The sequence below is a fragment of the Xiphias gladius genome, chromosome 14 (genome assembly GCF_016859285.1).
Source record: "Xiphias gladius isolate SHS-SW01 ecotype Sanya breed wild chromosome 14, ASM1685928v1, whole genome shotgun sequence".
NCBI classification, from domain to species: domain Eukaryota; kingdom Metazoa; phylum Chordata; class Actinopteri; order Istiophoriformes; family Xiphiidae; genus Xiphias; species Xiphias gladius.
In genome coordinates, this window is record NC_053413.1 from 10,353,284 (window position 1) to 10,365,104 (window position 11,821).

The following is an 11,821-nucleotide window of genomic DNA, read 5'->3' on the forward strand; positions in this document are numbered from 1 at the left end:
TACAGGGGAGGGCAGGGTATATTATACATACTGTATGTACACAATTAAGCTGAAAGCACTAATTTTATCAATAGTTTTAATTATCTACGTTTCTTAATGATGAAAATAGATTGTACAAAGTTTTTTTTTTTTTTTTTTTATTCTTTGCTTGTGCATGTCGCCAGGACAGAGGAAAACTTTATGGATGGTACACCGATACTCAAGTCACAACTGTTGCTGTTCACCTCGGTGTAAAAAAAAAAAAAAAGTCTGCAGTCATTGTTGCCTATCATGAATGCACAAATTAAACATTTGTAATAGTGGGTTTGCTGTTATTTGTAGCCCCGACCTTTAACACATCCTAGGTTTACTTTTGGTATATAGAAATTTACCTTCCTTTTATTCACCCTGGAAACTAACAAGGATCTGAAGTTTTGACATGTTCCAGAAGAGGTTGCGGAGTTCTCTCCTTTGAAGACATTTCATCTATGAAAGTGTAAGTGAAACAATTTATGTAAACCGATGTTTAACGTTATTCAAACCATGAGCAGATAACCATGCTTTAATGAAAATCTTTTATTTTTTTTAAATTACTTAGAACAATTCAAACAAACTAACAAAATACAACCTGGTCGTTTTTCTACAAAAACAAAGTTGTGTGTGTACAGTATGAAACCAGCCTAAAATTTGCAAGCATCAATTACACTTTCCCACTTGGACATATATACATGGTACAGTATATACACTCAAATGAAATACTGTAAGTACAGTCTGCAGCTGTTTCTTTAAGCAGTGGAATGTGTGTGTTTTATTCCTGTGAGAGTGCCTTGATAAAGGCTTGAAGTCTTAAGAGAGACAAGAGAAATCTTCCAAATTCAACACAAATAGGATTTAAAAAAAAGCAAGATCCTGTAAGTACAGCAGAAAAAATATGAGTGTGTAGGCAGCGTCGTCTTCACAGCAGGGGCAGCTTGTCGACGGGTGTGTCAAATTTGAAGTCTGGAGGGAAAAGTTCTGCAGCTCGCGGGTAGATGAGTCGGTACGACTGTCTGATCGTAACATCTGCAACACCGGCAATATCTCCGATTTCTGTGGAAGCATGAGAGACAGTTGAAATGTTTGACCCGAAGTAAATTTTACTGAAATCTATTGACATTTCAACGTCAATGATGACTGCGGGGGATTCTCCTCAGCTCAGAAAATGGAAGAACGGTGAAAGTTAAATATGACAGAATGATACTTCTTTGATCCATTCAGTAAACTGTCAGCTAAAAAGCATCACACCTGGAGCTAGAGGGATGCCACTGTCTAGCTCAAGGACACATCGACAGATGGACAACTGATGAGACATTTTTTTCATTTGCATTACGGACTCTCAGCTTTGCCCATTTCCCTTTTATCAAGCTGAACCTCAGGTGTGAAATCAACACATTTAAAGTCAGTGATGTTCGTCACCCAACGACTTCCACTTCTGAGAGATTTCACACTTCACTTTTCAGTGGCAAATATTCTTCTATGTACATTTATCTTATGGTTTTAATACTTGTTACTTTTCATATGAATATAATACATGCAAAAAAATACCATAATCACAAAATATAAAGCATCGCTGTGTTTACGCGAGCAGGGGTTTTTATGGTATTTAGACCACCAACAATTAAATTAGGGCGTCAATGATTTAACAGATTTTACTGTTCATATATATATACTCCAATAAAATTTGTAATGCTGTAATTGAAGCTTGAAAGCAAAATCTGTGATACAAACCATCATCAAAATTCAAAACACATGAATGGGACCTGTTTTATTTATTGACAGATTGATTGCCGGGTCTTTTCGGTAACACTTTCAGTCGCCCTATTTAGTATCTATTATCAGTATACTAACACTTAATAAATGGTTAATAATGGGTTGTGTTTTTACACTGATATACGGATATTTTAAGTGTTTATTAGCATACAATATTTGTGAACAATTTTTTTTCCTATGAAAACCTATGTTTCCACCTCTGGTTTGTTGTTTCATTACAACTGTGTTTTTCTACTTTGTCATTCATCTGTTTATACACGTGCATATAGTTATGGGTGCTCACAGGAGGAGTTATAGTTGTCTACAAATACATTAATAAACAGTTAAATCCGCTTACAGCTACATTATACTGTGTCATAAACCTTTTAAAAAATACTTTTTTGTTAAATCTTTTTCTGATCATTAATTTATGGACGTCAGGTTTGGGTAGGTTTCCCACAGTTCAGTTTAAGACTGGGTCTGAAGTTTTTGATCTATGAAGACCGTAACATAACTATATGCTGAATATACCCATATAACATTTATACGGTCCCAAAAAAAAAAAAAAAAAAGTACAGATAGGTCCTTAAACTAAAATTGTGGTCTACACTCAACACAGCATTTGAGTATCAGCAGTATCACTGCATCAAGATCACTCGCCTTTCTGGGTCTTCTTCTCTGCAGAGGCCTGTGAGGCCATGTAAATGGCTGCTGCTGCCACAGAGATGGGGCTCCTGCCGGGCACCAAGTCAAGCTCCACAGCCTTCCTGGCAATGAAGGTGGCCGCCATCTGCACCTGCTTGGGAAGGCCGAGGTTCGAGCAGAAACGGGACATGAAGTCTCCTGTGGTGATGAGGTCCACGCTGGTCTCCAGGGCCTTCAGAATCAGCTTGAAGCATCTACCAATCTCCTTCTTGGAGATCCGGGAGACAGCACATATCTCTGTGGAGGAAATGAGGAGATCAGGGGAGGATATTCATTTAGATGGACTGAAGTGAAAGAAAATTGAGTCTTTGAAGCAACTAAGTCTGCACTTTTCAGTGTGTGAGACTATTTCCCCCCATCCAGGCCCTGCTGTGACTTCGACAGTAAGATGAGAGAAGTGGAAGTGCAAAATCCGGCACCTTCTATATATAGTATGTTTCTTCTTTGAAACCTTTGGGACAGGGAGTCAAATCGCCTTTGGCAAATTATACACCACACATTAAACCCCACTGAGAAACTCTTCAGGGACTTTGTGTGTTCCTTTTCTAGGAAAATTTGGAGCAATTTTCATTTACATCAACAAACCACCATCACACAGCCATTAGTGAATTGAGTGAATTTAAAACAAAACAAAAAAGAAAACTAAAATTTTGCATCACAGCTATTCTATTCTGTTCTCAATACAGTTGTCTCTAATTTCCTGGTGGGAAATACGGATTTTGAACAAATTCTTTCTGTAAAATCTTTCAATTTATAAACAAAACAAAACAAAAAAACAAACAAGACTGATTTTTAACCACTAAACATGAATTTAAAAAGGTTCAAATCTTAAATCTTGAGCCTCTCAGAAATATGGAGATTTTTGGTCTGTTAAAAACATTTTTTGTTACCTGTTAGCATATATTAAAAAGTGCTACAATTTGTTGTGATTTTGTGCCATTAATCATTCACCAAGAGCAGTTGTAACTTAACTAATATGGCGGATGGCTCAAAATTGGAACATTTTATTCTGACCTTTAAATGTTCTTGGTACACCTTCTTGTCTGCAGGCGATGTAGAGACAAGCTGAAGCAATGGCATCATTGGCTCGCCCCTTCAGGCTCTTCTGCTCATAAACTTGCTTGAATAAGTTGTTTGTTCTGTCCTGCAGAGCAAAAACATTTACAGCAAACAAATTACTTGCATATTTTTAGTAAAGGTCTTAACAACAATCTTCCCAAATTCAAATGCATGTTTAAATTTTTTTAATAGAGATTTAATAGTGTTTGTCTTCAGAGACCCAAAATAAGTGTTTTTGTGAAAGCTAATTATTAAAATCTAAATAAAACAAAAATAGATCCAGACTGTTTGTAAACGCTGTCCAAACCTAATCTTGTTGAACTAAAACAAGATGATAACAGTGAAGTCATGATATTTGAATGTGAAAGTGAAAGGGAGGCCAACCTGTGACTCTGTCTGCATATGTGGCTCTTCTACTCATATTCTCACTCTCTGATTGTTTCTCTCTATTTTATTTCATGTTCAATTACAATACCATTTAAATTATTAGTGCATATTATTGCCCCAAGAGAGCAAATGTATCCAGTTAATGAAACAAAACTGCAGACCTCGTGTACCCCTTTTATACACACACGAACGTGTCTTCAACCCAGATTTGGCCCCTTCATATGAGACAACTGTCCCAGGTCACACTGTGGTTGTCAGCATCAGCAGAGAAACCAGTCTGCAGTGTGTGTCGATACACACACACATAAACCACAGAGTCACACAGAATTACATAATTACCACATAAAGTTTAGATTTGTTTCTTTGCTCTTGCTCACCATGTTTTTCCCCCACACGTGCTTAGTTTTCATTTCTTTCTCTCTCTATGTGTCAGCTGACCTTTAACATTTCTTTCACCAGAGTCAGTCTCAATTGCTAACCGAGATGCCTGTTTCCGATAGAGTCTGAACCAAACTAGGCAGAGAGGAAAACAGTAAAGCTTTGGAATTTTTTTTAACTTACTATGATGTTCCTTGGCAGGTTGATGCGATCCGCCATGGTGCTGATTTCTTTAAAGGCGTTGAGCATGGCCCGGTCAGAGCTGCTCATGGTCCTCCGGTTTTGGTACTTTGAGTTTCCGAACTCGTCAAAACTAGCTGCGCCTGTTCCCTGTGGTGGAAACAGGTGGATATTTTTTTTTAGTTCAATTCATCGCAACTGTATTTCAAGGGAAGCCATAATATCTCCGAGGATGTGTTTTATATTGTGATTGTGGTACCCGGATGCTGCTGACATTACAAGACAGTGACACCGGTTTTTCTGCATCACTGTGGGATCCAAACTCTTAGTACAGATATATGCATTGCGTAGTACTGAGGTACATGTTTATATTATTAGCCAAGATCTCAATGCCATGAGTGTTTCATCATACCATTAACTATACATGTGCATCTGAACTAGAATAATCTAAAATATTCACAGCATGGAAACTGGAGCGCTGTAATTAGATAATATAAATCTTCTCTTGAATAATATGCACACAACAAAGCATCAGGCACATCTGTCTTTCACCTTGCTGATCATAGTGGTTAGGTCTCCTCCGTTGAGAAGTGGGTTCTGGGCGTCCCCCACTCTGGATGGATCTTTAAGGGCTTTCTCATTAGAAAATGTCCTCCACTCTGAGCCCACATCAATTACACGGTCCCCTGAGGAAAAATAAATAAGATAAATAATAAGCCTAAATCTGGAGGGAATTTCAAGGAAGAACAAGATCAATTAGCTGATCTTATTCAATGTAGATTTAGTATTTCTGATTGAGTGCTGGCATTTTTATTCTTTGACACAGACTGCATGGTTTTTACACAGCGCATCGACACCCGAAAACAAAATTGTGTTTGTTTTAAATGTAAATTTAAAAGTAAACTTGATGCTGTAATAATATCCAACATCATCTTAATTCGGGATTAATACATGCAACCTTTTCCCTGTGCAAACATCATCCTTAAAAACTGAAATTTTAAATTAATTCATTCGTATTTGACTTTTGGTCAATACTTTTTCAGACTTAACTTGATACCCTACAGACAGGCCAACTCAAAACAATTTCAACCAATGTCAGTATTGTTTCTTTGTCTCCTTTTCAGTCTTTTGTACTTATGGCTACATCCGTCACTTTGAAGCTGGTTTCTTTTTCTTCCTTGATTGATAGAAACATTACATGTGAAGTAATGACAAAGACAGTAGTTGATGAACGTAACAGATTTTGTCAAAAGTTCAGCAAATCACCAACACAGACAAACAGTCTGTGCATATAAAAACTGCATTCACTGTTCTTCTGTCTGGCTGCATTACGCCCCTCTGGAATAATTAAGCAGAGGATGATGCAATAATCAGCACAATTCCCGTCTGTAAACACATTTGCAGTTGTCCAGGTCTCAACTGCTGTAAATACCGTGCCGACCCTCCTGTAGTCTTTCTTTGACTCGTTCACAACCTTCTGTAAGTTTTACAACTTTGCTGTTTTCTCAGTCTTGTGGCTCTAAATCTGGCTAAATCATTTCACACATCATACCCTTCCCTCTCTTCTTTCTCATTGTCTTGTCACTGTCTTTATGTAGTGAGGCAGGAATACATAAGAAAATAGGATCTAAACAAATGATCAGTCATTCATTCAAAGGAAAAAGGTGTGACAAAGTCAGGACATACTGTCTGAACAGGGCCATTATTTTCTTCCACTCATCATGACTGACTGTTCCTGGAACCTTGTAGCAGGGTCAAGGATTAGATTTCTGATATTTTAATCCTGTTAGGCTTTTTTTTAACCATCCATCAGTCTTTCTAATATCCAGAGGCAAAGTGACACTCATCTCCTCAGAGGTCAGCCGAAGCTATGGGAGCAGAATTCAGAGGGCGCTGGCGTCTCTCGTCTCCCCATCTGACCTGGTCTGTGCTCAGGGGGCTCGTTAGAGGAGAACTCTGTTCCCTACGGCTTTGTATTACTGTCTGCATCACATGTTGAAACATTTTTTATCCCTGCCTTTCAAGCAAGTGTCTGCCTAGACGATAAATGACAGCTTTACTAAACACTAGAGTAGCACAAATTACTGTCAACTATTTGTTCAAAAGCTTCTGAGATATTTCTGTGGCCTTACATTAAACAAATAGATTCAGGAAGACTGACAAGTCTGATTATTGGACTATGACAGAATTCAACAGAGTGAAGTCGAGGTAAAGAAACAGTAAAGGAAACTAAAATTGAAAGGAAGGATATATTCCTACACCGAAAGCTCTGAAAGCAAAAGTGCATGTCTTTGTGAAGTATATACTGACCTACTACAAGGCCGCATTCAGGGCAAATCATATCCCCTGCTCTGTAGTCCTCCACCAGTATGGCATCAAGGTGGTTGGGACACTGAACTCTGGGAAGGGCCAGAGCATCACCGCTAGAGGAGGAGGAGTACTGTTAAATGATCAAATAGCTCAAAATGCAAGAAAAAGACAGGAAATCGTGGAAAATGAATGGGTGGGGTAGAGAGATGCGGAGGTCAAGATGGTTTCTGTCTTGATCGCTGAAGAATGTGCCTTGTAAAACTTCACTCATAAGAGGAAAACAAATGAAAACAAATAGAAAATAACAGCCAAGCTATTCTGACCTTTAATTCTCCGGGGGTAGGATAAATTTAAATCATAAAGTTACTTAGTCCAGATGTGTTATGTATTTTCACTTTCCTCTCCCACTTTTGTTGCTGAGAAGAAATGACTGAGTGAATATTCTTCCACAACACAATTTACAAAACATCTGCTTTATGTTATAATGGATCTATTGGTCCAACCAATGGGCCAATCTGGTTGAGGCTGGAATGTGAATCCAGATATAAAAGAAAACAATACCAAAGATAAAAATGGGTCAATTTCATATTAATCTGTGATTAACGTTGTCAACAGCACAAAGGCAACATTAAACAATCTCATATCAACGCTCATTAGCATCAGTTCGTTAAGAAGCATCATTGTCTTGATTAGGGCTACAACTAGTAATTTAGTAATTTCATATCTAAATTACTGATTAATCTGCTATTTATTTTCTTGATTAACTTTTAGTCTATGAAATTCCAAAACATACCTGAAAAAAAAAAAAACCCATTACAGTATCTCAGAACTTTTTCCAGCCAAAACCATAATATATTTTATTTATAATTATATAAAACAAAAAAAGCAGAAAATCCTCATATTAAAGCAGTTGACATTAGAAAATATTTTGGATTGTAGCTTAAAAACTAATTCCAAATAATCAATTATTGAAATAATAAACAATAATAAGCCGCCGATGTACTAACTGATTAATCGACTTATTGCTTCGGTTATATTAGTTACACAATAACGGGCATTCTTGAAGCCTGGACTAAATCCAACAAAAACCAAAAAGTCACGACGATGCGGTGAAAGCATAACACATGATTTCATTAGTGGGTGTCAAACCTGGGGAGTACCAACATAATTGTGCATTGACACTTTCTATTCTTTCCTTTACATTTACACACTAATAAGAAACATTTCCCCGAGCTGACAATAAGTTACTTGCAAGAAAACACCAGATGAGAAGTAATCATAATTAGTTAGTGTGGCTAATTAAAGACAGAGTCTATTCGATCACTGAACTAACGTCAGATAAACTTCAGTAGACTAATGTTGCGTTTAAGATTAAACTTAGACAAGCTGTACAGAAAACATTTTCGATTGTTTACTAACGGCAGGAGCCCGCTAGCGTCGCTAGGACATTTAGTTCATAGGTTAGCACAAGTTTCAGCTTCATACCACACTAGCTTTATTACGCTGTTACAGGAAAAAGAGCTAAACAAAGCAAAACAAGCCTACGCTGCGAGGCGACGTTAACGTGATCGTGAGCTGCAGATACTGAGCGCCAGGGCAGTGCTGAGAGGATGTGACGGCGCTACAGTGACTTCTGGCAACATCTGACCAGCTAGCTAGCTAACTAGCTGCTACCTAGCACAATACATCGTACACATAACGGTAAGGATAAGGCCGTGGGATTTTTCGACCGGCACTGTCGTCTCCCGTCATGGCCAACTCGGTATTTTTTTCAATATTTTTTTAAAATAACATTATAAGAGCCACACATAAGAAAGCAAAGGGTTTATATTTGGTCAAACTTGATACGCACCGGCTTGTCGACGCCATGTCAGCCCTCACTACGCCCGTGTGTCAAAGAAACAAATGCTTGGAGCACCTCTATTTATAACTTTTTCTGATCACGTGTCTGTTGACGTACGGGGAACCAAAGGGCCCAAAATATACCCAACGTGCTTCAGTGCTAGTTCTTTGTTGTGTTAGCAGGATGTCAAGTGACAGTAACACAACAATTCTGATTAAAATAATTGGTGGTGTTCAAGGATATTTCTATGGACTCAAGACTTAATTTCTCTGCAGTGTGCCCACAGAACCTGGATGTCAGACAACACGCAAAAAACCAAAGAAACAATTAAACAAACAAAACAATAGCAATTTAAATATAATACCAGTGGGATGACGTGCAATACCACATATAAATACAATAATAATTTATTAACAGGAACAAAAATATGAATGGGTGACGATGGATCGAACTGGTCTGTAATTACCAAGCGATTTCCTGGGAAGATTCAAGGAAAGAATTATGTAATTTCCAGCCAATCATAGGGGAAATGAGCATTTCCTGGAAAGAAAAGCATTTACACCCAGCCAAAGAGTCATCCGTTATTCATTTATTATTTAAAACTTGACTTTAAATATTTTTTGAATTGTATGTTTGACTGGAGACATGGTTCACATTTTTTTCTTGTTCAGTTGATCTGCTGTGCACTGACTAAAAGACTCTCTGGATAACACTAGAAATTAACTGTAATTAATATATCATTAAAAGGTGAACCAACTAAACAGTGTCTCTATTTCCCCCTGTAATTAGTATATAAATACATAGTTATTTCCAGGAAACTTCCATTGAAATTATTAGGAAATCCTTTTCTAAAGGACAGACCTGTAAAACAAAGTGTTAACTGCCAATCAAAGCAGGTGACGTAACAGAGCTAACAGTATAAAATTGCGGAACTTAGAAAGTCAAAAGTGCCTTAAAGTGTATTGTCAGTGTGGTGTGGTTGCCACATACATAGGAACACAAAACCACAAGCCTACTATTAGAAAAGGCCTACGCTATTGCTGTCTGACTGTGCCAGCCTGTGTCTCTGACTCTGTACCAGTCTGGGACTGCACTGCTCCTCGGCACCATACTTCCCAGGCCTGTGAAGGAAACCACACAATGTCACAAAGAGCCGCTTGACTTGGCTAGGTTTTGTTGTAACAGAATAACACATCCACGTCTGTATGTAAATGAAATATCTATGCCTAGACATGAACTACCTACTTGTTATGTGTGGTAACATAAACATATTCTATAACCTTTACAAACATTTGCACATTTCTTTGGACACTGAAGTTAACTATGAATGATTGTGACGTGTTATCGTGACCTCAACAGTATCAGTAAAAAAATGTCAGTGCATCAACACAACAGCAGGTGGAGCTAAGTGAAACAGTGCACTGCACTGGCTCATTCTTCCAGGACAATGATTACACTCATTAGTATTTATGGACAGCGAATTCAGAACTGATCTATCATTTTCAAGTTATCCATATTGGAATGCCCAACGTTGAGATCATATTTGTTTGAATAGCAAAAATCACAGTGAGCCTGCCACACAGTCACATTTTGCTGAATACGTATCATCTGGGCTGAGCAATCTCATCTGACATCTGGCAAGTGTTGGCAACTCGTAGTGATGTGGATGTATGATTCCAGTGTAAGTGAGTCTGACTTGGTGTAAAACAGCCTTGATGTGGCCTTCCCATCAGCAATGCAAATGATAAGCAATACCCAAAACTGCTGCTGCTGCTTCTGCTGATTAGGAAGCAATAGAAAAACTGTGTGCGACATAAGGTATGTAGTTTAGTCTTTTTTTACTAAACTATTGCAACCAGAAGTGCCCCTGGGAAGCAATCACAAATCTTTAACGCAAGCTTTCTAATACTACTGACAGTGAAAAACCTCTTGGAGCAACTGCCCTGTGGAATCTAAAAAGTTACACGTCACAGCGTATCACAGGTACACAGACTGCAAGCGAGCGGAGACCATTACGCTGGTTTCAGAGCAGAAGAAAAAAATGGCATGTGTTCTCAGGCTGCGTTTCTCTGTCTCAAACACCCGTGCAAATACACACATGGTACTAACTACGTCAAAGCCTGAGGGGCTGTTTATTCATTATTTCCCAACTGCAACTCATATCACACCACAGTATTGTTGTCTATGACACTTAGTGCATGCTCAGTAATAACAACTGATCAACACAGGAGCAAACAGCCTGTGTGCAGACGCAGACGTGGTATATGTAATTTGACACACACAGGCACACACACTCCTTCTTGTTCAACTATACCCAAGAAACTTTTATTGAGTACATTCATTCCCAAATCTCTAGCCCTCCCGACTACGTGCCCAACCCTAATCCTGACTTTCCTACCCCACTGTGTGTGTGGAGCAAGAGACCTCTGTGTTTACCATGTATAGAGTTAAGTTATTACCACAGAAACATGTTTATTTTTGTGGGTTTGCAGTCGGTTTTGTGGCCAAAATTTGAATGACTGTGTATTTTTTGCTACTTCCGCACATTTAAACCATCAGCTAATGTTTTCGGGTGTGATAGTACCCAGTGTATTTTTTACAAAGCAGAGAGGGAGGTCCATGCTGAATGACATATACCACACTGAGCCAATTCTCCACACACTCACTGAACTGGTTTCCAGGGGCATCTGCGCTCCTCAGCTGTTGGCCCCATTACATCCACAGACAGGAAACCCCATACTGCCCAACCACTGTTCCCACTGACACCCAGTATGACAACAAATCAGTCCACTAGAACATACCTTTCTCCCTACCCTCACCACACCAACCATAGCCACAGTCGGATACAGCGTGACATAGACAAGACAATGTGCTACATAGTCAGCATCATTGTGGGTAGTTGCACAAATTTATATTATATAAAAACTTCCTTACTAATGTCTTGGCAACAAATTACAGAGGAAATTACTGAGAAATGTTGGGAAAGAATTTATGTGACCAAAGTCAGAAAGGTTAGAGAGATTACACGCAGTCACCAGAGAATTTTCTGATTCACTTAGTCCTCTCTGTCTTTATTTGGAATTCTTCAGGGGTCCGCTATAAACTTGGGTATGACAACAATGAGTCTCTCAACTGTGAGCAAATATTTGGAGCTATGGGAAAAATGGGGAAATCTGATGTACTGCGCTCTAT

At 38.5% G+C, this 11,821-nt stretch overlaps 1 protein-coding gene across 1 annotated transcript; it reads right to left on the reverse strand.

Annotated features, from left to right (window-relative positions):
* Positions 1-237: 237 nt before the first annotated feature.
* gtf2b (general transcription factor IIB) lies at positions 238-8,731 on the reverse strand. Its single transcript, XM_040143144.1, has 7 exons — positions 8,639-8,731; positions 6,787-6,899; positions 5,029-5,162; positions 4,480-4,626; positions 3,487-3,616; positions 2,428-2,709; positions 238-1,068 (listed from the first exon to the last, which is right to left on the reverse strand). The coding sequence occupies exons 1-7, from the start codon at positions 8,653-8,655 to the stop codon at positions 935-937; spliced, it is 957 nt and encodes a 318-aa protein (XP_039999078.1). The 5' UTR covers positions 8,656-8,731; the 3' UTR covers positions 238-934.
* Positions 8,732-11,821: the final 3,090 nt, after the last annotated feature.